Here is a 27,988-nt window from a genome sequence, read left to right on the forward strand (position 1 = left end):
ACATCTATCATTTTCTTGGACTTTTCGTTAGCCCTACTACATCCCTGAAAGGTTATTTAAGTTTCTGCATGTGGGAATGACCAGCTGTGAAGACTTCAGAATTGAAAAGGGTACTTTTATATTTTGACCTGACTTGACTTTGCTTTAAAACAACAAGTCCTTTGTGTTTTAAAACAAGTCTTTTTTTTGCAGAATAAATGAAACCATATATAATTTTACCCTTTTAAAACCTCCTTGTCTTCCTTTAGGGGAAAAGACAGCATTTTAATCCCCAAGTTTGCCAAAAGCAAATGCTGTCCTGTGGTATGAGTGATGTGATAGGCTCCTCTGACTAGTTTATGTATGACGTGACCAGATGATGCAGAGGACATCAAGGAGCCTGGCACAGTGTGTTTGGATTATATGTGCTTAAATTGTGTGGAAAAAGAGATCAGTAGCATACCATAGAGTTTAATTAGGCCTACACGAATTAGTGAATTGGTCTACAAATGAACTGGTCTACACAGATACGGCAGTTTACTGAAATGATGTCACAGCTGGATACACTTTGGTTGTGCTGGAGATAGGTGCTGACTGCTTTCCACTCACTTAGCTGAGCTGGAGGGAAAACCTCTTTTTGTCACGGTACAGCTTCCAAAGAGACCTTTCAAGTAACGGAAAAGATGTGATGGGATGAGACGCTCTCGTAGAAAGTTTTGCATTTGACAGAAGAGCCCATTAAGTAATTATCTACTGACATACCAGGAGCTGGCAGGAGTAGTTGTGTCACTGGAAATGTTTAGACCCAGATCTTCAAGAAAATGTTGGCGTTTCACTCTCACACCAGTGGGAAATACGTGAGTTAGTAACATGCTCCTTTTGGAAGGTCCTTCTGATTTAGATTAATGAAGCGTTTGACAACATTCCTACAGCTACTGGTTCTTGTGCAGCGGGAAGCAATGCGTGAACTGCAGTGCCAAAAGCTATTTTGTTTCTGAAGCCTCTAACGCTTGAGTGAGGGCTCAGCCTGATTGATGTTTCGTCAGAAAAGCTTGGGCTCCAATTGCTAAATAGCCAAACAGAAGGGTGCACAGGAAGTGAAAGGTTACTTACTGAAGGACTACCTGTGACCTACTAGCCAAAGAACAGGTCATGAAATTTAGGTTAAAGTTGTCTGGAGATACATGATATCTTATCAGATAATGACTGAAAAAAATAGATATGCCTTTGGGCACACAAGCCCTTCAGGTCTGAAACAGCGCAACAAACTGAAAGTCAAAATTACGTTAGTTCTTTGAGTGAGGTTTGTCATTTTGGACCTGAAGAAGATCCTCCCTGCTCAAAAGCATGTGTTTTCCTAATCGCCAGCAGGTCTTGCAGAATGACTATATTTCTCCATGCATTTTGCCTTGCTTATTACCTCAGGGCATCATGGAAAAGGTATTATTTATAAAATATAAGAATTCCAGTCAAGCAAACAATTCAGGCCACATGTTCAAAACCTGTTTTTCAATGTATAGACGTATCTTCTATACCCATCATGCTGATTACTTTGCATTACATGAGTTAAAGGAAAACTACTTTTCTAGATAGCCAAGTGCCATCAAATACATGTGGAACCTATATGGGCCTTGTAATGTATGTTGAAAGCAGTTGTCAACCATGCCTGGAATGACTAACAACGTTCAAGTAAAATAAGAGAAAAGGCAGGAAAAAAAAACCCAACAGGCTGGAAAACCTTCCCTAACTGGGAATGTTTTGACTAGATAATGTAAAGTTGCCACATGAGTATGAGAAGCAGGTTTAGATCACACTTTCCTGGCTTCTGGTGGTTCTTATCAAGGTTAACATTTTAATCTATTACAAAGACGTAGGTTGCTTTTTGGTTTATTTTCTCCAGAGAGTAGTTCTGGCACGAAAGGGGAAAAGAGGAATGAATTACTAGATCACGGTGAGCCTTTCCAAGCATTAGATGGTGGGCTCTCCCACTGAAGTCAATGGATAGAACTAGAGACATTGTGCCTTTGTCATCCTTACTGATCTATTTTGGGGGCATGGGGAAGGATGAAAAGGGTGGCTTTAACTGCAAGCAGTACTCAGAGATCCATGCATGTTTTGGGGGTTCAGCAGTGGGAAAACATCAGCCAAAATACTGAACATGACAGTAATCCTCACTGTGTTCTAACTGTCCACTGCAAAACTGTATGCTTAATGCATTGCTTTGATTCTAGGGAGTGTAGAGAATGACTGCACGTTCCTTTATCTGTAAATAATGCATTGTCTTCACAGGCAACATGAATTTTCAGCTGGTGAACAAACTAAAAGAATAAAAACCTCAGAGCTCTGAGAATAATTGTTTCCTCTACCACGTTGCAACTTCACCTCTTGGTGACAGTGTATTTCCACTGCTCACTTGCTGCGGTTAATGAGGTGGAAAGGGCATTCATAGAACAATAACATTGTTCCAAGAACACGAAATCTTCGAGTCATCCTTGGACTCCGCTTTTTGTTTCCTCCTCCACCAGCTATGTCTGCCCATTTGCTTATCAGTCTCTCCAGAACATCAGACCTTTATGGTGATCCCATGTCTTGCTCATGCTTTACTCATTTCCCAACATGGCTATTACTGCTTTTCAATTTAGTCTTCCCAAATCCCTGCTTTGAGTTTGAGGTCATTTAGAGTGCAGATGGGGATGAAAGTTAACATAACATTAATCCATAACAAGTACATGCAAGGATATAAAATATTCTGTGTATCCAAAGAACAGCACATCATGTTTCAGGTTTTAGTCTACTAATTTGTTAGTTGCATTGTCAGGCAGTAAGTTTGGATTTGCATATAGCAAATAGATCACCTCATTTTGTTCCAAGATTGCAAATTTGTGCCATTTCAGTGAATTTTGGCTCGGTATACCTTTAGTGAGGCAATCAATAGCAACGCAGCTGTGGTAGCACACAGCTCAGTTCAGCCAGTGCCTGAGAAGGGAAAGGCTTGCAGAGGGACTCCTACTCTCCCCTGTATTCTGTCAATCCACAAGACGGCTCAGGTATGTCTATATGAGTTGCAATCACAAATGTAAAATGCTGCAGAGAGCACAACTCCACCATGTGTCAAACACAAGATGTAGGGTCTGTTCCTGTTCCTTCTGCTTGCGCAACTCTTACAAGGGACAATGCAATATTTTTCAAGTTGCATAATCTTGATCCAAGGTACACTGTCTTACCGGAGAATGCTCTTCTATAATCTTGTATTCCCGTTGTTCTCTCATTAGCAGAGAAAAACAGATGGGATCCCTCCTCTGAGCTACACTGAAAACCACAGCATGTGCCACCCTCACCTTTCATGCAACATGTGCTACACGTACACGTACAGACGGGGAAGCTTGCCAGATGTTAGAGCCACCATCCGTGATGTTTAGACAATAGCATGAAGTCCCAATAAGTACTTTTCTACAGTAGCAGCACAGCTATAGCGTAAGTTGTATTTAATAACTATTCCATTCACCCCTTATGCAACTTCCATCACCTCTACACAGGATAATTTGTACAGACTTGCTGTGGTCATAAGCTCCGGTATTTCAGTCAGAAACTCCTGCTACTGTCTTCTCAGCCACCTGTGACAGCCATTATCTGCTCTGTCAACTTACGTTAAATCCTACACTTGTCTATCTGCCATTTTAGGCTACTTTATCACCTAAATAATTTGGTAATAAGCACTTAATTTCTCTACTCAGTCTAGGACTCACAGCAAAGACTGAGTGCAAGAAAAGACTATTTTCCCATACCTCTTCTGAGAGAGATCTATTGGAACTTATTTATTGCTTGTTGAAAATGACATAGTTCAGCCTGAGCACTGAAGGATGACTTCTGGTAAAGCTTTATCAGTTGTGTCTGCCCAACATTACACTCTCCCTTTCCTTTCACAGCATTTATACCCAAGTCAAATGTCAGGGTATTCTTGGTGTCTCATGTCTCTTTTACATGAGGAAAAGAAAGCAAAGAAAGCAAAATGGCTTTAAGATTCTAGCATGGGAAAACTATTTTCTTCATATCTTTATATGAGAGATGAGGTATCAATCTCTTCAAAGCCAAAATTTTGAAGAACAAAGAACTCATCCTGAGGCTAACACCTGCCTAAAGCGGTCATTTCAGAACAACTGAGGTTTGTCACAGCTTAAAGATCCTGTTTTCAGATACTTTTACTAGAAGCAAGTGTTGAGTGGCCCCACCAGAGATGACACTTATCTCTGCCTACAATAATTTCTAAAGCTTACCTACAACCCAGTGCTGCTGAACTTGCGTTGCCAGCAGCTGCTGAGAAATGTGTTATTTCATTTGCAGCTAAAGTAACACCGCTGAGAAACCATGCAGCTGGTGAGATTTGAATAGCCTGTAAATGTCATATAAAGTAGAAAATAAAAAGTCCCAAACTTGGATGTATCCATCAACTACCTGCATTTAGGACAAAATGAAGAGCTGCTGTATATGAAATAATTTTAAAGTTTGAACAAAAAAATGACAAGTAGGAAGAGGCCTGTTTGTCTGAACTTCAGTGATAAAATGCTGTGAACAGGAAAGGTTTTTGCAATACAATGCCTTCATGTCAACAGTTATTGGATTGTCAGAATTAAAATTCCTTGGGTTTTTTACTGGTATTCCTAGTCACAGCTGAATACAGAAGATTATTACAATTAATCTGATAACCTGGACAGCTTTAGATTAATTGAAAATGTGTGAATATCATACAAATATATTTACAATAAAGTCCTATAAATATTAAAAATTAAAATATTGCTTAATGTAAGAAGTTATCAGATGATTCTTCGCATATTTTGAACATGTATACACCCAGTAGTTGAAAACCAAGAATCCTTAGGAAATTCCCGCCCCCTAGTCTAGGAATGGCACCTTTGAAATCCAGAAATGAGTTGCTTTGATGCTATGTTTGGAGCAGTATCCACATTTAAAGTTTCAGAAATAGATTTTGCCTCTCCTCAGGTCTCCTGCACAGTTTAAGGCTTGTATGTGTGCATAGTGTGGTCGCCATTATACAGCTCCGTACTGGAACCTGCCTGGTTTACAGCCTGGTTTCCTGGCTCTGGATTAGAAAAGAGTTTTGGATTACTACCTTTGATGGTGATTTAGATATGCAAGTATATGTGAGCTAATACAAAGGTAATAACTAATAATTTTATTTCTAAATGCAGGGTAATTTGGATCTATGAAACCATTTCTTCAAACAAGAATGACAACAGTTACATGCCTTTTAGTGTGTTTTATTGTCAGCTTAGCTCATTCTGATCCCATACCTTTTCAGAACAAAAAACACCCTCTGCTAACAACTCTAAAATGCAGTCAATATAAAGTCATATAGTTGCCTAACGTAACTACACCTGTCAGGCACTATTAAAAGAAGTTACTAGATTACTGAAAGTTTGCAAAACTACAGAAAAAAGCTACAGGCAGGTATGAGTAAGGGTAATCTAACCTTTATTAATAGTGAGCATAATCTAATTTACTTGTTTTTCTTTAGCCTTTAGAATATTGGGACATGCAACTTCCTTATCTGCAGACTCCCAAGAAGCTAACCATTCACTTAGCTGTTCTAGCAACCTTGTATTACATGCAACAACAGCAGCAGGCCTTTTAATATATCTTTGTTGTAATACTGAAAAAGGCTGGGGGATGATTTACCTGAGACCTAGATCTCTAACAATGAATACATATGACAGTTTGCACAGAGTAGTCCAGGTTCTAAAATCCCACATCTGTGCCTTCTCAGCACCTAGTCATTCACCACTAAAATTATGGTCCCTGCCTTTATTCATACCTTATCCTAAAAATAAAAACATTGATAGATTTGAGCAATTAGAAGTTTAGAAAACAAAACTTGAATGTAACTTAGGCCAGAGGTCATACTCTTAGTATGTGAGCATATCTATCACAAAATCACAGGAATTTTTCAGATGGTAAGAACCAGAAATACTTTTGTAAACATCTCCTAGAGTCACAAAGTTTCTTATTCTTGTAAGAGCAGCCTTTCTGCTATTGCTAGATTTCTGATTTTTAAGTTTAATTAAATAGGATTATCAAACAAAAAATGAATGCCTTTGACAGCCTGGCGTAAAAAAAACCAGTCCCCTGAAACTCATATATACAACAGACACCCTTTCAAGAGTTACATCAGGAGTGTCAGTACTGATTTGACATTAAGTACATGTCACTTGGAGTTAGTTACATTATGATCACTAATACTGTACATGATGGTCCGTTTGCAGGAGGGGGGCGTCCACTAAGAGACAGGCCATCTATATCTAGTGTGCGAGAGGAGACTTGATGACACCTCCTGTCTTTTCCTGCAGAAGTTTTTTCATGCTTTGTCGTTTGGTAGTAGGGCATAGGAGACGCTCTTCAGTTGCTACTGTACAAACAGAATGCTGAAGGCCATCACGACACAGCACACAGCCACGTAGGGACTCTTCCGTTCACCTGAGGGGAGGGAGGGAAAAAACCAAAAAACCAAAAAAAATTCAGGCATGACTAGACAGATCTAGGCTGCTTCTAGCCTAACATGGTAATTATTCCATTGCATATGCAAATTACACTTCTAGATAGAGAAGTGCTGTTATTACTATAGAAGAGGAAGAACATGCATGGGAGTGGGAAAACTAAGATGCAGGATAGGATTTTTTGCTACATAAAGACAGAGTTGAGCTGTTTGCTTTAAGCAAAGATCAATGCAAGGACTTGAATCTTTCTGTAAACCATCTTCTCTGACTTTCAGTTTCCAGGAAAACATTAAAAAAAAGAGTATATTGCTGCTATGTCTCAGTGCCAAAGAGAGTCAGGAGGCAGGCACCAGGCACTGGAAAGTTGATCAAGGCACAAAATCTTTTACTGGCTCCGTTCCCAGTTCTGCCTAAGGGCTATCTCTGCTCAAAAGCTGTTCCATGTCAGCTGAGAAGAGGTGTACCTCGATGCTGTCTGGCCCTGACAGCTGCTATACGCAGCATGCATCTCCTATGCATGGTATCATGTAGGAGCCAGCTAACTGGCTGGGGAGCTCACAGCAGCCCAGACAGGGCCAGATGCCTTTCCTAGAGAGACATAACGTTGTTAGCGTGTGCAGAGGGTCTGGTCCACAGATTTTCAGGTTAGTGATAAAAAAGGTCAACAGATTACAGAAGTTCCACAGACACCTCTATTTCTGCCTCCTTCAAATTAGTATTACAGTTTTCCAGAGCAGACCATGGATGAAAGTTAAGTTTACTCCATTAATAGATTTGTATTTGGCAGCAAAGGCAATTGAGAAAGACCTATTCCCACCCATTTGGTCCAGAACAAAACCTTACAGAGGTCTCTTGTTTACCAAATAAGCTACGGAAAAAAAAGGAATCTTAAGTAGGGAACTGTAACACAATCAGGCAAGTATTAATGTTAATCAGACTGCTACCTATTTACAAGGGCACTTCCTCCATTTAATTAGCCAGGCATTTTTACTTTTCTACTTAAGCATTACTCTTCATTAATCCACTGACTTCTTTCTGGAGAGCAGAGCGTCCCCTATACTGGATGGTACTTCCAGCCTACAAAATTGTCAGGAAGTGTTAACACAGCAAAGACTCTTTAAAGTGACAAGATTCCTTCTCATGCATTCTGCTTTTATGCATTCAGAAGCTAAAGACAGCACTGGAGCTCTTTGCTTTAAACAAAGTTAAATTTCATTTTGCTGTGCGAGGTCTTTTGTCTTACCATAAACCATCTTTTCTGAGACACAGTTTTCAGAGAAACATTAAAGAAAAAAATTCCAAGGCTCCCAAGTCTAGCATTAAGGTGTAACCCTCAATAAAACAAAAAGTCTCCTTTGCCAGCAGGACGTTCAAATACAGGAGGCACAAACTTGCCATAGCAGGAGAAAAATAGAATACTTGTAGTGACACCTCCCATAAGCAGGAATGCCTGCCACAGTGACATTACAAGATGTTGTCATGATCTGGCATATTTAATTAAACTTCAAATAACAGAATGAATTAATGTCTGCAGTTTCACATCTGTTTAAAATAAATTTTTGAGGAAGTCACCTCCTACAGTTTAGAGTATTACAATTTTCATATGGGTTATACTTTCCTGTTCTTAATTTTCTTAAAAGAGAAATCACCATGTGGCAGGATTAAACATAATTTTGCACAACTTTGTAAATATGTAACCATTTGCTGGTTATTAAAAACTTATGCACATGCAAAAAGGTTGTTTAAACACACTGGACAAGTTAAATATAAAGGAAGCCAGTAGGTATTTTCATTTTTAAAAGCCTACACTTTCTACATGTCTCTGTGATTAACACAAATACAGTGATAAGAATCATCTCCAAAGCCCATTTCCTATACTAAGGATACAGTACTGTTATGTAAGGAAACGTACAGAAGGAATGTTAAGATGCTATCTCCTCATCTGTCAGTCTAAGAGAAAGTCAAATTGGACCACTCCAGATATAAGATGAAATCAAATTAAGTGTTTTACATGTAAAAGAGAAAAGGAAGCAGTCCACCACGGGGCACAAGAGTGCATGCATTACCTTGGGTGCAGCAAATGCAAATTTTTTAATGTTAGTACATGATGGGAAAGCAAGACTATATTCCAGATGAACTGTTCTTAACTTTCCCATTCTTAACCTTATCAAGTTGACAAGGACCTCATAAAACCTCTTGTGTACTCTTTTAAATAGTTTTTTTAACTGTTTGCTGTGCATAGCTAACAAAAAATACGCCTGCACTCAGTTAACTAAAAAGACGACAGTTAAGGTAAGGCATTCTCTTCAAGCTTGAACAAACCTTAATGCAGCCAAATTTTTACATTTGTTTTTGCTGGTATAGCTCGAAATTAATTTCTGACAGCTGCCACCTTGCCAGTATCTTTCAGTTACAACACTAAAATTGGTTCTGCTATGTCTATTGTCTAAATAGGACAATATCTCCAATCATTTTAACAGTCTTCACAAAAAACTGTTTTTTGCATCAATGCTTTTTGACATACTGAAAAATGTATGTCATGTCCCTTTCAAAGCTTTAGAACGCAGAAAAGGGAAATACACATTTTTCCTTTAGGTTCAGAGACAAGTAGGAAGATCTAGAATTACAAGTTCAGTGTTTCTGCTCTGCATTAACAATGCAATTTGAAGAACACACTTTTGATGCTGGGTTTGTAATTTTTTAAAAAAATCTTGGATATACCTTAATGCTAAGACTGAACTTCTGTTGCATATTCCCATTTCCTTCTCAAAATAAATTCAGAATAAGGATTAAAATAAATATAAATAGCAATGCTATGGGAAAATGTCTAAAATCAGATAGAGCTGATCAGGCTCTGTATAGATGCTACTTGACACCAACAGCTTTGCATAATTCAAAAGTGCACAGAAGCTAACTAAAGCAAGGAGAGAAAAAAGCCACATTTATGATTAAACAGAACCTTACTGCATTATGAATTCCACATTGTTTTATAGAGTCTGTGTATATATATACACTTTATACATATTATCAAGTAAATACATGGCTTTTGTCAGCAGTCCATTAGAATTTCAAATAGACATTAGTTTGTAAGGAATCACTGATTTCTTTGAATGTTAATAGGAAGTATACGCTTGGTTATTTCACATAGTAAAAAGTGCAAAAGATTTTACAAATGTAACACCATGTGTGTGTTACACTGTATATGAATTGACATTAGAAAATGCAGGTTTCCATGACGCTAGTAAGACCGTCATACCCCACCCCTCCCCTTCACTATGTTTTATGGAGGTACAACCTGCATTTTTTAAGATGATGCATGAGTATGGGTTTCATTGCTACATGGAAACATTATCCTACTCAGTAATGCATACTCTAGAAAAAGCACTGGTCTTAAAGATTCCAAAGAAAAAATATTACCAATTCTGGCGCATTTCCAGAAAATTCCCAACAGTCTGTAAAGATAAAAGAAATTCATTAGGCTTTTGGTTTAACAAAGCAACTTAAGCCAACTAATTTTCTTTCTTCTATGCTAAAACAAGCCATATAAACCGTAGTTTGTCAACTCGACACTACTCTCAACACCAGAGAACACCAGATACCTGCACACAGGGGTACAGGCTATGAACTAAACAAGTGGCAAAGTTCTAAGTCTAGCAAGGTTTTTTGCATGCAAGAAAAATGAAGATGCATTTACCCAGCCTGTGTTCCAAATACGAAGAGTTCATCAGAATTCTACATTCTACATTAAAGTACTCCAGACAGAAATTTATGTTAAAAAAACACAGAGCTAGAAAAATACTGGAGCAGAAAATACCTACAGGCCTCTATGCCATTGTATATGGGAAACTTCTAATGTTAAGATCTTGAAGCAAGTCTTCCTGCAGGTATGAGACATGATAAACCCGAGTACCTTAAATTTAATGCTTTGTAGTCCCTCTTTTGTATTTCTTAGTGATAGTAGATAAAAATGCCTTTTCAAGCAGAGCACGCTCGTAGATATAGAATACTTGCATTCAAATAAATAAACAATTCTTCAGATTTTTTTTTTACTCCTTTACCAAGGTTTACCTTGATCATTTCTCTCTAAAGCTGCTTGCCCAGGACATGAATTCTCATGAGTGAAACAGCAAAGGAGAAAAGCAGGATTCAACTATTCAGAGCACATCCAAAGGCATGTACAAGCATATATGCCACAAATTCATAATTTCTGTGTAACTAAAATAATCTCATACTGATTTTCAAGAGCAACAAGAGCAGGGATTGCTTTAGAATCTGAGAAGTAAGAGGGGAAGAAATACTGAAGCATCCAGAACTAGAAGCCAGCTTTCAGCCTTTCAAATGTTGGTCAAAACTGTGTTGAAAGCTTGTCTACGGGAAGGTTTCCTTCATATTATGACTGGTTGCAATACAGTAAAAACATCTGGATTTAACTATATCGTCTATTTATAGATTTATGGGCTAAAAAAACTTAATTATTTTTCCTTCTTCTCCTGATATGTTTATCAGCAGTAACTTCAGTCTACATTATTTGTGGGGTTGCATCTACTACCTGCTGTGATGGCAGTTCTCCAAGTACTTTCCCACAGTGTTCTAAACCCATATCCACAATTCTTTGGTTATCTGTCCTCCCCCTTTATTTGGCTCTAGGAATTGCCTGTTTTTTCCTGCTTAAATGCAGACAGGTAGTTTTGGGCCACTTGCTCCTGCACACCTCAGCAGTCAACACATTCTGCAATTTTAAAAAAAGATTTTCTGAGCTACTTCATATTTTATGGCCTCTTTTATGGTCTTAGTTTACCTCTGCATCAAACCCTCTTTCCTTTTAGCAGCCTCCCTTTTATCTCTGGAACAAATGCATGGTGTCAGGAAGGTGAGAACTAAGTGTTCCAAGAGGCAGCAAGTGAAGTTTTTGAATTCGAAGTGAAATGCTTTTTGACCAATATACCTCTTGCTGCCCAATTTATTGTGAACAGCATTCCAGCATTTTCATTTTTAGAAAGCAGTTTTTTTCATTCGTGCTTTACATCATTCCACCTCAAGCCAAAAGTATTTCTGTAGAGTCAACACTAATTTTTTCTGCTTTTATATATCTCCACAAGCAGAAATAATAGACCTTGCATGTAGATCATCACACTTTTCCAGGCTAAGATGTCACACAGTAAAATAACCTGAAGACATCTATGTATTTTTGAAGATGCATGCAGGTGAAGAGCCATTCATGTGTAAATCTTACAGAGCAAAATAGACAGCCCCATAGTACTGGGTAGATTGCACTTAAGACTCATAACTGTTGTTACTCTGTTAAATGAAGATTTATAGATTGCATGCTGCAAACCAACACAAAAACAACTACAGCCCAGCATCTCATGTTGCCATCTCAAAAACTTGCCTAGGAACTCAAAGAAATAAAACAGTACTCTCCTTTTCATATGCATATTTCAAGAATCATACCTGGGAAAAAGAATATTGACTCCTTCGGGCAGTCTATAAATCTGTTGAGTTTGCCTCACACACAATCTCAGCAGGGGTAATTCTTTGCCTTCTCTGGATTTTTTTCAACTGTGTGTACCAATGTAAAGTTACAGTTGAAGTACTGTACATTGTTTCTAGCCCTAGAAAACCCCTTCTTGGTGAAAATACAATTTTACCTTTCTGATGTGGGAGGTATAGAACAGCTAGAATATGGATTTCACTGGCTATCCTTACTGTAACTATTTATGAACTTCTGATGAACTGAACCTCTTATGAACTTCACCATTCACATGAGGACTGACAAGCCTTCCAAGAGATGACAACAGTACGTTTTTAAAAGGCTTGTGCTGCTATTGGAACAGCTCAGTACATCTGTTTGTCCATGTAGTTTGCTGCTGAGCAAAAGCAAATTGAAACTTGGACCTTCTGAACACATATAATCACAGCCTCTGGATGAACTGCAGAGCTCACATTGGAAGAAAACCCTGTGCAGGCCCTCTGCTCTCCTGAATTTTTCCATTACTGTTCATCTCAGGTCCACACCATGCACCTCTACAAGACAAAACCTGTCTGACTGTTAGAGAAACAATGCAGCCTTGAATGAATCTGCTCCAAAATAATTTGTCCTGAAGCAACTACTCAAAGTAATTGCACTGTTCCTTATTCTCCCCTTCACGTTCATCTTCCTTGTTTTAATGCAGGTGAAACGTGTCAGCCTGGCTTGCATACCTGCTGTTTTCTGGCAGCCACAAGTCAAATGTGCACAAGCTGCTGCATATTCCTGGCTTTCAGTGTTAGTGTTAAAAGCACTGATCATGGAAGAGGTGTGGGTTATGTGGAGAACAAAAACTGCAAAGAAATGGAAGCCAGTAAGACAAGAAGGAGTTAGTGGGTCTTTAGACTTTGGCTGCTAGACTGGGAATGCTGCAAAATGCAGCTGCCATGTGTTTACCAGGACAACGCCACTGCAGGAGGGAGTGAGAGAAATGCCATAAGCATTGCAGTGGGGTAAGTCAAAGGAAATCTCTGCTGCATATAAGCTAACACATCTTTCTGGTTAGCAGGGAGGAGAGAATTCTGTTGTGGTACGCATTCTCCTCTGGTTAGCATGAAACAGTAAATCTCTGCTTGCTTTCCTAACCTTAAAGGGTATTGCTCAGCACAAAGCACATGGAAACACTCAAGACGCATCAGGGAAAATGAAGGTTTAAAATTCTGTTTGGCTTGGTAGGAGAAGACCCATCTTGGCAGAAGTCAATGGGATGAAATACAGTGTTTTGAGGATGGGTGACATCACTTTGCAACGGTGTCTCACAACCAACAGAAACAGGCTTCTTTACTTACTACCAACAGATTTAAATCTTCAATGTTACCACTCAGTCAGAAATACAGTGAATAACTATCAACATATCTCCTCTCTGTCACTTCAATATTTTATTGCTACTTTTTTATGCTATTAATTTGGAGCAGCAATAATGAGGTAAGATCATCTCTGTGGTAAAATGAAATATCACTAGAATTTATTTTATCCAGTATGTCTAGACTTTTCCATTTGAGCATGGAATATGTTAGTGAAAAGGGACATGGGTTTAACAGCATATGAGCTCCGTGTAAACATCTACCATTCAAGAAACAAATTTCATTGCTTCCAGGCCAACGTTTTATTCTCCAGTACAAAGTAGTCTACATATGTATATAAAAAACCCCAAAAAATAAAATAGTATGTCCAACATCTATATAAATACAAACCTACAGATCAAACGCCCAACTCCTCCACTGTGTCAGCACCCTCTGAAAACATTTTATGAAGAGAGTTCTATTGTACTCCAGACAGATTTGCCTCAAGAATAAACAGAGTAGCTCCAGATTAAAGGAAACACTCGTTGCCAAGAACAGCACTAAAATTTTAATCAGTAAAATAAATATTCTTACTTCTCACTGTGTATACTTCATTGACTTTTGTGTTATCTTCCACTTACAGACACCCAAATTCCCCTCTCCCCCCCACCCAGTCCTTCATGAAGTCATCCTTTCTTTCCATCTTTTATCAAAAAAAAAATCTCTCCTGTCAGTGGCAACCTCGTGGCCTCATATGAAAGGACACAAGCATTTTCATGTTAGAACTCCAAATAGAAGAAAAGCTAGCATACTCTGTGTATCTTACACTGTTAAAAGAACAACTTGTGTGATAAAACAGGAATTCCAGAGGTTAATTACAATGAAGGTTTTCAGAAGACAAACACTCAAGGTTATTGGTGACAAGAGTCTACTTAAAACTTGACACCTTCTCTGAAAATTAGATGCAGAAGTGGCAGAAGATACTTAGGGAAAAAAACGTTTTCTTTAACAGCAAATGATCTAATGGAAAAAGTGGACAAATCAAACAGCAGAGCCCAAAAGCCTGTCTGTTTTTTCCAGCCAGAACATTACTGGCTAGAATTACCTCCTACTTCTATAAATATTATCTCCTTTGTATTAACCTTAGGTGACAGTATAACTGAAATACTACGGACAGCCTCAGTGATTTCTAGGTCAAAATTGCCTAGCCATTACTTTAAGACCACAGCTTTAAATCACAGTCCTGCATACTGCTGCTTGCACCCAACATCCAGCCACATTCTCTGCAGTGCAAAGAAAACTGGCAAGCCAAAAGGTGAACGGGCGTTAGCAGCATAAGTGAGGGACAGATTTGGCTCCATGGTAGTCCTTGTTTCCCACCACCCCAAAAACTGTGCTGCTGAGCAGGGTGCAGAACTGTTTTGCAGCCGTATTAGCCCCACAACATTAAGCACATTCCAGAAGAATGGGGAACACAAAAGAGAAAAACATTGGTCACCTAGCGACTTGTGCTTTAGTAATAAAAGTGGGAGATGACATTAGAGTGACCAAAGGACAAAAAAACCCCAACACTAGCCTCGAAGAAGCTTTCAAAAACTCTTCTACAAATTCCATCATCTTAGAAAATACAAAACAATGACTTAAGGAGACCATACATTAGTGTTTCTTATTTTTAAAAATATTTTTACTTGTTTTTAGTTACAGATTATTGCTAAAGCTGTGTTTCAAACTTGTACCTCCAAAACACCTATCACGAAAACAAACAAAAAGCCAGCTTCTGCTGTTAATGTTTTCTTACCCACCCCAGGAATGAAAAATAGATCATTACAGCAATAGCTGCATGTAGGAAAATGTTTTCTTTCTGTCACTCATTTCTGTACCTTTAGTATGCATCTCACGAGGAAGTTGCAAATCTAGAAACTAACTGATAAAGCAATATTAGCTGGCTTTGTTAGTTAATAATTCTCACTAAAAAATTGCAATTAAGTGCTTGCAAATACCTATTGACTTCTATTGTACGGTATAAAATGAAGATTTTTATCTTTAAAAAAGAAATTTTTCAAAATAGGATTTGTATTATCACACATCAGTAGAAGATACTAAGATTAAAAACAGCTGGTGTATTTTTAAAATTATCAGACTACATACCCAGTTTTATTTTTGTCCAGTAAGCTGGGAGCCAAGGATCTGATATAGGCACAGGTACATATAAGCAGCAAGATTACAGTCAGTAGACTCTGAAAGTTGAAGATTGCAGACTGTGGAAGAAAATCAGAAAAGAAAAAATTACATCTTTGCAGTACAAAACTTCCCTCACTGCATAAGCTGGAGAAAATACATGATCCCTTAGACAATATCCATTAAAAACAAAAATGAAACCCAGCGCCAGTAAGCCAGAAACTGTTTTAACAGCCCATTGCACACAATGCTGGAAGAATAGAGTTCTTCTCAATCCATCCCAAGAAGGGTAAAGAAATAGCAGACAAAATGGTAACCTTACAGTTTGCTCCCAGGCACCTGTTCCAACGCCAGTTTGTGGAAACCCATTAGCAGCAGGCTAAGAGTTACAGAAAACAGATGTTCCCTCTCAGCCAAGAGTAAGTGTAACTGCGGTTTGCATCAATAGAATATGGTGGTGGTGGTGAAGGTGGAGGTGAAGAGTATTTGACAACTAAACCAGTGGCAGCCAAACAGAGAATAACAAGAAATATGCAGGAGGATTGTTAATATACTGCTTTATGAATACTGCACCCAAAATCCAACAGATTTCTATAAAGACATACAATTAAACCCACCTGAACTACGAACAGAAAACTGATTAAATTTATTTTCAAGTCACCTTTTTATTTTAAATTTAAAAACTTTACTATAAACACATTTTTTAGAAGTGCTAATTGTATGACAAACACTGGACAAATGAAGGAATTGCCTTAGGATGGAGAAGTAAAAACCCATAGTTTGATAGTCAAACTAATCTGCCTACTGGTAGTAAGAAGAAACAATTCTTGATGAACTGCTACAGTATCTGGCTATTTGCTAAAATTTGAAATATCAGAAAAACGAAGTAACTGCATCTCACAAGCATTTTTTTTAACCAAAGTCGAGTCTTGTGTTGCCAACATGTTCTTTAATAATTAATTTACAAGCATCTATCATTGCTTACATGAAGCAATTTTTTCCAGATGCATAAACATTACAGGGGGACAAAAGGTACTCATGTAAGGACTGCTGTAACTGCACAACCAAGTACAAAATCTGGAAGAAAGATGGCTGAGGCTGATTTCCACCAAGTGCCACATCACCATTCCAATAAATAATGCACTAGAAACATTTTTTTTCCCCCAGTAGGTTCACTGGAATTTTTAGTAGAAATATTTCCTACTAGTCCTCGAGATTTGTAGCTTCTAAAAATTAGTCCCAAATCTGAGACTTAGATTCTTCTTACAATGTGAAAATAATCCAGCTGCATGAAGCATGAAGCTGCAGGGTTGTTTTTTGGTTTGGGTGGGTTTTTTTGTGGTTTTGTTTTTTTTTTTTTTTTTAAATTCAGCATGTCTCAGCTGACATTTCTGGTCACCTTAACAGCACCAGGTAGCGTACTAGACAACTGCTTACTTAAAACAGCCTTATTTTCTCTTTGCTTAGCTACCATCATTTGCAAATCCTATCTTGTCCGAACTCCAAAAAAATGGCAAAGCAAATACAATAAATTCACTCTTCACTCTTCTGGAGTTCTGACAAATTTGTTTCTAAATATCTCGTATTTTTTTTGTGCTGCTCAACCCAGAGGGCTGAGTAGTAGTATTTAATTAAGTGTGAATACTTAGCACTTATGAAGTGATATTACACTGCATTTTCCTTCTTCAAGGAGAACTCAGTGGGTTTTAAGAGCACATCAGAGCTCCCATTTCCATACCCTGAGGCACACCTCTGCTGATCTATGTGCTCTTTCTTCCTATGTCACAAAATTCTAATGTTTTGGAGCTCCGATAACCAAATTTCTCTAGTTAAGGAGAATTACAAAAGAAAATCACAATATTTTGGTTCAGTACTGCACTAACAGCAAATTAAGAGACAAAAATGAGAAGCTCAAGTAGAAGCAAGGCCATTGGAACATCCATGACCCTTCTGATAAGGAGATCTAAAACCCTGTAACAAACAAACAGAAACAAAAACCTTGGCTTATGTAGAAGTCTTCATGAGTCGTTCGAAGCAATACTGGAACACGCATAAACTGCCACCCTGAACACCTGCATCAGACATGGCCAGACACACAAACTAGTTTATATGTCTAACTAATGGGGTCCCACAGGCCACCCTGTGAGTGGGGAGCTACCCATTAAGAAGGAATAGCATAGAAAGGCTCAAGGAGCAACTGAACTCTGCCTCCGCAGCCTGAGATATTTCAGCACCCTCTAGGGCATGCCCTCAAAGGCCGCATTAGCCTTTGGAGTAGGTCTGCTACCCTCCCCTTTACTTCTGCCTGTAGCAGAAGCCCCCTTGCGTCAGCCGTCCTTCTGCAGAACAAAAACTCCCAAGCCAGTTTTCTCATTCCTCATGCCCTTCCTATGACAACAGTCTGAGACACAAAAAGCGACAGGGTGAAAATGTGATTATTAGGATGCAGAGAGAAGGTAGGCAGTGGAAAAGGATAAACGTGCCGCAGCTGACAGGCGGGAAGGTGTCTGTGAGGACTGAGAACATGGAAAGGGGACAATAAACACATGGAACAGTGATCCAATGCCCAAAGCCAGCCCTCAGGCCCTCAAGGTGAGGATACCTGCTTTTCTACCAAAGCATAGCGTTTGCTAAATCGTGTTTAGTTTAGTATTTTAGCTTAGATAGCTGAGTCATCATTTCTGTTCTACCATCTCCTAAATAATGGTCAGATTATTCACAAAGGACAAAACACTGCCCATCATTATCAGTAGGCTCTTGCCTTTGTACTAGGCACAAGCTTTCGCCAACTTCAGAAACCAGGAAACTCTCAATTATCCACAGAGACAATTCTTAGGACCTACGAGAGGCAGTGTCTCCTGGCTCCTGCGGGTCTAGGAACGCGATGGTGCCGGATCCAGGAGTAGCTGCCTCTCAGCAAAGCCAGATACTCCCTATCAACTGATTAATTTGATCAGTCCTCCGGGAGAGACAGCTGCTCTCAACATCTCACAGCACAGTGCCTGCCAGAGCTTGGTTCCCATGAATTCCTGCAAGCTTTCCCCCACAGCTGCTTCCCAAGGAGGCTGGCAGTATCGGGTACTTCAACACACGAAAATGGCAGAAGGGCACACTTGCTTCCTCTTAAGCAGGGACTGTAAATGTATACTCATGAAATATGTTATTAGTCAATCAATAGGGCCAGTATATAATTGTTCTTTGTTGGGCTCTTCATGTGTTTCTCCAGATACGCAGCATCGGGCATCGCTGTAATTACAGATGCCATTCCACCAAAATGTGCTCTGATTTATACATTTTTCTACAGAGTCACTTTAAAAGGACATGCATATTTTAAAATTTGTTTAGAGTTTTAAACTGGAAATGAAAATTTATTTCTGAAGTAGATGGTTTCACATTTCACATCTGAAGTAATTCTTATGGCCCAGCTGAATTTACAGAAAAGGGCGATTTACATCCAGCTGCTTGAACTGATGTAATTAAAAGCTGCTATAAGAGTCATACATTACTCGGAATCCTTTTAAAAACACTGCATTCACATACCAAGCTATCTGGAAAATGTCGTAATGTAGGTGGGTTGCAGTTCATTTGGTTAAACTCTGTTTCTCTGATCCAAAAGTAATTAATTGGAATTTCTCAAATGTGTTGACTGGATTAATGTCGATCCTGTGAGCCTGATTTCCATTATAAAGAAATTTCAGCAAATGGAGAAACTGATCCTATCTTTTAGACTGTGTCTGCATGCTGGTGAAAAGACAACTAACTTCAAGACCCAGATTGCAAACGCAGAAAAGAATCGGCGCTGACATTTTATTCTTGTTTTAGACAGTGCAAGCTGTGGCTTTAATTATATACGCTGAAATTTTCTACATCTGCATTTGGCACATTTCTGACATGGTGGAAACACCTCAGTAGTAACATTCTGTGTTATTTAAGTAATTACAATTCCCACCCCCCTTTCCTGTGTGCTGTCTCCAGGTAGTTGTGGAGCACTTTCACATCACCTGCAGCACTAATGAGGCATTGTATTCAGCTGAACTTGCAAGAGCAAGTTTTTTCATAAGTCTTTGGAAACTTAAGACCATGGATTTTAGCTCTGAGAGCTACATGCCCAAAGGCTCTTTTAAATCCTCCCCAAAAGCAGACATTAAAAAACATGCCTCAATATTATTTCCCTGATCATATAGTATCTTAGTAAAGATAATTCCATATAATACACCGTAGAAATAAAGAATGAATGCTCTTGAAAGTTTTCTTGTGTTCAGAGTAGCATGTACTAGAAATACCCATCTGAGTTTACGGTAGTTCAAAACAACATTACAGCCAGAAACATTTGAATGTATTCCCATCCAAATCTGCATCTGAACGCCATAGCTGTCAGCAGAGAGGATACTGGGGCAAACCAGGGAGTTACAAGGAAGGAAATGGCCTCCGGCCATCAGTGAATCTGCTACAAAACAGGAGCAGGAGACAGTGCGACAGCTCCTTTGTCTGCGGTGAGGAGAGAGGGAAGGAGGAGCTTGCATATGGAGAAATAAGAAATATATGGAACAGTAGGTGGTAACAGAAGTTTAATATGCTTTAGGAAGTGTTAATTTAGAGTGAAAAGTTTTCTATGTGGCTGAGAAACAGAATCCTGATCGGCCACAACATTTGCAAAGCCCCTGTCAACCTGATTATAGACAATGTTGTCACCCCTACAATTTACTACACCTGGGGACAAGACAAAAAAAAAGAGGCAGTTCGGAGTTCTGGTTATCAACAACTCTTGCACTTTATAAGAGTATTTAATTCAATGTGCTGAAAGGAAGGGCACACTCAGATGATTGCCTACGTTTTTAGTCATCACTTATAAAAGATTCAGCCTCAGCAGACATAGCCATAGTAGATGCACTGGTCCTAAGCTTTTCTACAGTGAAAATAACAGCCATAACCAAGGCTTTGCATGTATCTCCCTCTACTTTTTATTCACCTCATCACTCCTACATTCTCTGATTCAGATATTGGTTCCATGTCTTTGCAAACAGTGCCACAAAATTATGAACCACTTAATGATGCAACTCTTGGGTAGCACTATATTAAATTACATCGTAAGTTTTGATGCAGCTATATGTATCATGGAAGGACCTGCTGAATTTCTCCTTGTCTCATATACTTTTGTTTAAAATAAACCACCTGATACCATGGTTCTAGGGAAAAAAAAACACCACATGCAGGAAGAGAACATAAACCCCATATCATTGTCTGCCTGGGTTGGTAGAAAGCCTAAAACAAAAGCTCTCCCACTTTATCTCAACAGACTTAACACCAAAACCAAACCTTAATCTTCCCTAGACTTTCAGTATTTACAAAATGATTACTCTATCACTGATTGCGGCATGACCACGCTCTCATCTGTGCAGGATATAGACAAGCCATCGTAATGCCAGCAAGTTGTTAAACTTTGCCCCATGGTTACTATTATAATAATCCATTTATGTGGGCAAAACAGATTATTGGAATATTCTAAAGAAACGATAACCACATTTGTGCAATATGCTGCAGGATATACAGTTTTTCTAGAACACCTTTATTTTATTTTTCCCTTCTCAATATTATAAAATTGATGAATGATTATGTTCTTTGGAACTGAAGAAACCAATGCTGATATCTGACTGTTTAGCTGCCTTTCTCATATTAAAATGTGAGAAAGGGCTTATACTGTAGTTAAACTGTGGTTAAGGAAGATCTGATGAAAACGTAAAAGCCTACATTAAAATAGTAATGTAGGCTTCAAATCCCACCATAGAAAAGTGAAATCTATCTATGAAATTTTAATGAGGATGTCCTTAAAAGCTAAAAGAGAAAATGCTTATTATCTAAAGTTCCCATTAGATACAGCAATTCTTATTTCCCTAGTCTAAATCTAATTTTTAGGAGTATAATATTGAAAAAATTAATAGGAAATAAAACATCTAGGACTACTCCCAAACTGAAGGTCAAGGCAATTGCTAAATATCAGTAAAAACATGCACATAATTGTATTATTTTCTAACCTATTCTGAAAGTATTTGTTTTCCCAAATGTAATCTGATAAAAAATGAATGCAAAGCAAGCATTTGTAAAAGAGGCATGCTACAGCACTAAGAAAAATAAAAAATTGCAAGTCAGTTAAGTGTGAAGTGATTATTGGCAAAACTACACTGAAGAACTAAGAAAGAGGTGTTTAGACAAAACTGCTTTATAATTAGGAAGTATCCTAATAATGTCCATTTAGCAGTTACTGGTTGCTCTAACATGAACAGGGTGTTTTACTTTAAGTTTAGCACATATTCACCCCAGTATTTAGTTTCCAAGGAATTTAAGTACAATATTTAACGCTCATTCACGTTTCTGTCTAAAATACTTTTGCATTCATAAAATTTAGGCTAAGCCTCGATTAGGGTAATAAGGAATCTTTCCCCATGCCATTTCCTGAAGAAGTATGTTGCCTAATTTAAATAGCAAGTACAGCACATAGGAACTAATGCGTAAGCTTTTCAGTCAACTTAAGAGTAATACATCTGTTTAAAACATAAGCAATCTCGATAAACAACTAGACAATGAATTAACAGATGGAAAGAGTTGTCCTCTGCCACAAAACCTCCCTTGACCCTAACACATTTAGTTTTTTTACCGCAATTCAAATTCACACACCAACACTGAAATGACAACGTTGAAACTCCATGCTCACTTAAATCTCTCCTTCTTTGCCCCAGCAGATGCAGCATCTTACAAAAAAAATCTTCCAATAAAAAAAAGTGAAAGTTACAATATTAAGTCTTTTTATCAGGGTTACCGTTACACCGAAGTGTATATGTCCATATATTTACTCAACAAGCATAGACTTACATTAGATGTGGCAGTAAAAGCTTAAGATATCTGTTTCTCCATGTCATCTTTGCAGATTGTACACTTTGCTATTTTACAGAGATTTTTTTTCTCTGCTGTCTTCCTCCATTAGAGAACGGGAATAATTTCTATAATCCTCTTTTCAGGATGCTGAAGGTAAGTATGTTCTCCAGTGTAACAGGAAGTAACAGTAGTTTCTGGAACTATGAAGAGAGTAAGTGACATTCAACCATTGCCACAGAGCTCTCCAAAAGGACATAAACCTTGATTTGTAGCTCTTTTGCCACTCCTGCCCCAAAAATCTGTATATCAGAGATTTCCAGAGTACAGCCAAACAGAAGGAAGAAAAATTATCCATGCAAAAATAGACAACTTCTCCCATAATGAGCGAGTTCCAGCTTCTCTTGCTGTTCATCAAAGAAGTTTGCCTAATTATACATGTTTACCATTGTTGTGTTTTTGATAACTGAGCAACATAGCTTCTGTCAAATTAGCTAACTCTCCCTTCTGAAGTTGCACACCACACTACTTAGCTTACCTCAAATTTACCAGAGGATCTTAAGAAACAGTAAAAATTGTATGTGGGAATGGAAGAGGTAAGAGTCTAACATGCCAGCACATTTTGGATCAGATGACATCCTTACTGTAATAAAAGCAGCATCCAAAAGGCATGAATGTGTAAAGAAGATGCTACAGGAATCTGAACATGGACATGGAAGAAAGTCAAAGTCCTCAAAAAGGAAGATATTGAAATATTTTTGCTTTGTTGTATTGAATATTCTGACGTTTGCCATATTGCTAATATACCATCTGCTGGTGTTTGACACATTTAAGAAAATGTTATGGTGAATTTCTACTTTCATACCAAAGCAAAACTCAAAAACTAACTAGAGATTAGCTCCATAGCATAACAGAAAAAAACCATGTGCCTTCTATTTCTCTGAATGTCTCTTATCCCCACAAAAACCCTGTGCAATTCAAAGCTGAGCTACGTTCCTGAACATTAAGTTGCTGCATGCAGTAAAGGGATAGCATATTCTTTCTGTTCTAAAGGCTGCACAAAGTTATATTTTAATTTACTTAAGAATTTTAAAAAAACAAATCAAACATTATGTATATTATCTATATACGGGTTTTCTTTTGTTCATTAATAGTAGAACCATCTCTTTAAAACATGAAAACCAAATACTTCTCTATCAGGAAAAAACATACTTAGTCAAGAAATAACAAAAAGCTCTGCTAAGTCTGTGATGTCCCACGGTGCTGGGCAGGCCTACAGCACCTCTGCAGGTCTCTCTTTTGGCAGAGTTCAGGTGTGTCGTTCGGATTCCTGGCATCTGTAAGACATGTAACATTTTTAGCAAGATGCCAGCTGTTTCTGCCTCCTTCCCCTGGTCACAAATGAAAACTTTTGGTGAGTTTGAGCACCAAACTCTGTGCATCAGCAGAAAAATGTATTCAACACTGTAGCTATTACAGTGGGTATGCATGGTGTCTAATGCTGCAGCCAATCAAAAATTAAATGGTAACATTGACTATTTCATGATAACATCCCTTTTTGTTCAGCTTAGAGATTGGATCATGAGTAGAAAATCCATGGCCTGTGGAAAAATGTGATCCCCACTTCTCACGCTATCACTGAATAAAACGAAGAGGTCTAACAGCAGACAGAATGCCAAAGATGTTCAGCCATAACTGCTCAACGCTCAAAGAAACGGTTTCTCACAACTGGTAGCACTCCCAGACTGCTCAGGTTGTGGTAAAAATTTGTAGAAGTAGACTCACTGCATCCTACTCTTCCCAAATCAGACCAAGAGATGCATCTTACAATGGCAGAATAAATAGTTTTCTCTGTTCTATAATGACAGAAGCAAAATATCGATGATATATTTTCAGGTCAGCTTGTAAACTGACACAGAGGTATCAACACTAAACACTTCAAGTAGTAACTCACATCACAACTACTTCACAGTAGCATTACCATTTTCAAGTGGAGTTACAGATGGTATGAGATTTACTAAGCCCCAATACTAGTGTAGTAAACACCATACCTCACTGTCCCTACCTAGCCACATTGTGTCTATTTCTCCTTTCCTCTGTCCTTTTCAAACCTCTGACAAGCTTGTTATTCTGAGAGGAGGGAGGTACATGGAGAGCAGATTAGCAGCGTTTGCTCCTCCCTGCCCGGGGCATATCAGAGCTGCCGTGGGGGTCAACAAGTATTGCCTGCAGGGACACGAATCAGTTGTTGCATGACTAGTGGCAAAGGAGGTCCTAGCATCTTCTTGCATTACAGCTTTGGCATGAGAGTAAAATCCTCAGATTCCAAGTAAAATCAGTTTAGCTGGGTAGCAAAGGCTTTATCAGATAAAAAATTTGTTACTGCAGCTTTAACTCCACGAAATTCTAATTGCTTATATTAAAAAAATTCACTGCCTGATTGCATTATAATACTGACATGCAAAAAGGTCCCCATCATTATTCCAAATAAATTCACAATACAAAGATTACTTAAGACTGTAAGATGAACTAGGAGACGTTTTTAATCCTATCTACCTTTAGGCCGTGATAAAACAAAGCTCAAATCAAAATCAAAATCAAATCAAAATCAAATCAAGATTGATACCTCCTTGTAATTCTGAATAAGCAAAACCCAAAACTTTATACTTGAAGACTCCTGAAAGCTCTTTTGCTTAGCAGTGTCTCAGATTCTGGTATGTTTATATCCAAGAGCCTGGTTTGGATCAATATTTACTAATGAACATTTTTACAGTTGGTTACATGAGCAATTCCCCTTCCTTCTATAAACACCATTCTAAGACACCAGCAAAGACTGTGACAGAAATTTTTTGTCCTTATGCTAAGTTCCCAAATCAGTTTTTCGGCAGTAAAGTGAGGCTTAAGGTCAGTCCTAACCAGAGGGTGAAGGGAAAGATGCCATCCTTGTGAAATTTTCTTTATTGTCTTCATCTCTAAATTATAATTACAGACACAAAATTTATCCACTAAGATGTTTTTTTGTATGTGTACTCAGGTTTGGCCACAACTGCACATTTTTGCTACAAAGGAAAGTGAAGAACACCCTTCGGCAGGTGAGAGGCTCACCATTCATTTTAATCTTACTTTAGGCTTCCTCCCTCTTTCCACCCACCACACCACATGCACATGGCAAATATTTCAACCCCACCAGGAAAAGTTTTTGAGTTTTCAGGTACAGAATTTCAAAAGTTGATGGGATAAACTGACATAATGTTTAGTGAAAGTCAGTAAACAACACATACTCTGCCTCTACAGAAATTAAGCAGTCATGTCATTATACTGCACCCCTTCTGTTTCCAGTAACTTGTTAATCCATTAACAAGCTTCTAGCCACTTTCAAAGTTGGTTTAAGTTATGTTTTGGGTTGTTTTTTTTTTCCTCTACCCAGTGGCAGTGAACAGGAAAAAAATAAACACAAGTTGTGCTTTCACATAAATGAAAAGACAGGTAGAAGCCAGCTTATACATATTCTGTTTGGCAGCAGCTGGCTGTTCACCCAGCACAAGTTCTGACTTGCTTAGTAAGGATGTGGTAAGGAAGCCCGGGACACAATGGGATGGAAAGTTCCAAGGGATAAAGTCCTTTGGAAATCATGCTTCAAAATTTATGCTATTCACAGAGCTAGTGGCTTCCCACAGTTGCAGCTCACCTTTTTTGGAGAAAGAGAAGAAATTGGAGGTGTAGCTCTACTCTCTTCCAATTGATGATACACAGACAGCAGCTGTTTCCTATCTAATATTCAAGTGTGAGCTCAAAAGAAAGCATCATTAACTACAGCTCATGACTGCTAATCCCACAAGACAACTCTTTTCTAAAGAGCCATGACACTAAAGGTAACATGGAGAACCAAGAGTACTGGGTATGCCATGAGGGTTATTCTTTTCCCTGAGGAAATTCAAACACCACAAGACTGAAGAAACTTATTTTCACCTCCTTTGACATAAAATAATGAGAAAAATCTCATTAAAAGATTCTATTTCTCTTCAGGTTCCTTGAGGCATACAGAGTAGCATCTAACAAGCAACATGGAGAAGTAGAGAAAAAAAATATCTCACAAGATCTTGTACCCCTGACAATCTGCTAGATATAAACATCAGTGTTGTAGTTAAGCGCTAAACTAAGCAATGTAAGTGTCTCATTGATCATCAAGGTTCTTTTGCCTTTTTCTACAATCTCAAATCCTTTTAAGTACTATGAAGAACAGCAAGGTGATGTTGTACTTCTATAGTACCTTTTCAAGCACTGATTAGAGGTGAGGCATTCACATCCCTCTAGCCTCATCTTCTATATGTACCTTTCAGATCTTCTGAGACAATTTACGCCTCTTATAATGAAAACCTTTTGTTCACTGCTTGAAGCCACAGATGAGCACAGGTACACCTTAAAGATCTGCAACGGAATCCTCAGGTAAGCAATTTCCTTCTGGTGACATGACCTGGAGCCTAGGAACTTTTTTTTGAACTGAACCATAAGAAAGCTCAAGAGGTTCTTTTAATAAATATGTGAGAAGTACAAAAGGATTCAATGGAAGTTGTACCCATCATTGTTGATGGATAACCCATCAAGGTCAGACTGGATGGGACTTTGAGCAATCTGGTCTAGTTGATGATGCCCCTGGATATGGCAGGGCAGACTAGGTGACCTTTAAGGTCCTGTCCAACCCAAACCATTCTGTGATTTTATGATTTTTGAAAATGCTCATCTTAAAATAATTCTGTGTTGAACTAAAAGTACTGTACGAACCTTTATTAGTACAGGGCGCCTTTTATTCTCTTAGCTATTCTGCTGATTTTTTCCTTTTAATTTTAAAATCATGTCTCTTTGCTGCTCATATAAAGACCATCTTCGCCTTGACTGATAATCTTACAGTGCTGCTTTAGCTCTAACCCAAATACAGATCTTTCATTTATATTCTTTGTACATAAAATGAAAAAAGACAGACGCCACAGAAAACATGTATGCAAATGCTAATAAGCCTCAAGGTCAAGTCTATATACACCATTCATACTCCTCGTAAGCAAAGGGACCCAGGCCTCCGACGCCATCCCCGAAAAGCGAGAACAGCAGTCAACGTCAGGATGCAACTTCCTGCTCAAGAAGCACGACGTCAAACAACATACCCAGTGCATCAGGAGAGACAAACACCGTCCTAACGGACGGCGCGCCGCGGCAACGCCCGGGCTCCCGCGGTACCGGGGGGGGAACAGGCCGGGCAGGCGGCGGGAGGCGCCACGGGGGCGCAAGGGCGCGCCACCACTAGGCCCAACGCTAAGCCAGGCTTTACAGTGGGTGCGGGACGGCTCCGCTCCCGCGGGCTCGGCCTGAGGGGGTTCAAAGGGCGCGGATGGGATGTGAGGGGGTCTCGGGAGCGCCACCGGGCAGAGGGGCAGTAGCGGCGGGAGGGGGCCGGGGCCGAGCGGAGCCGGCGCCCCCCGCCCGCCACGCCGCGCTTACCATGGCGACCTGCTACCAGCCACACCACACTTCCGGCAGGCGACGGCGGGGCGGAAGAAAGACCACAGGGCGCCCCCTTCAAGGGTCATGGGCGGGGCCGCTTCCGGGATTCGTAGCTGCCTATGTGAGGGACGGCGATTGGCAGCACCGAC

At 39.0% G+C, this 27,988-nt stretch overlaps 1 protein-coding gene across 2 annotated transcripts; it reads right to left on the reverse strand.

Annotated features, from left to right (window-relative positions):
- Positions 1–5,239: 5,239 nt before the first annotated feature.
- On the reverse strand, positions 5,240–27,956 carry TMEM167A (transmembrane protein 167A). 2 transcript variants are annotated; one of them, XM_064439508.1, is made up of 4 exons: positions 27,837–27,956; positions 15,447–15,556; positions 9,906–9,940; positions 5,240–6,468 (listed from the first exon to the last, which is right to left on the reverse strand). In XM_064439508.1, the coding sequence occupies exons 1-4, from the start codon at positions 27,837–27,839 to the stop codon at positions 6,398–6,400; spliced, it is 219 nt and encodes a 72-aa protein (XP_064295578.1). In that variant the 5' UTR covers positions 27,840–27,956; the 3' UTR covers positions 5,240–6,397. The 2 variants fall into 2 exon arrangements, with proteins under 2 accessions (XP_064295578.1, XP_064295577.1); XM_064439507.1 differs by lacking the exon at positions 27,837–27,956 and adding an exon at positions 27,503–27,545.
- Positions 27,957–27,988: the final 32 nt, after the last annotated feature.

Source organism: Phalacrocorax carbo, chromosome Z (genome assembly GCF_963921805.1).
Source record: "Phalacrocorax carbo chromosome Z, bPhaCar2.1, whole genome shotgun sequence".
Classification (NCBI taxonomy): domain Eukaryota; kingdom Metazoa; phylum Chordata; class Aves; order Suliformes; family Phalacrocoracidae; genus Phalacrocorax; species Phalacrocorax carbo.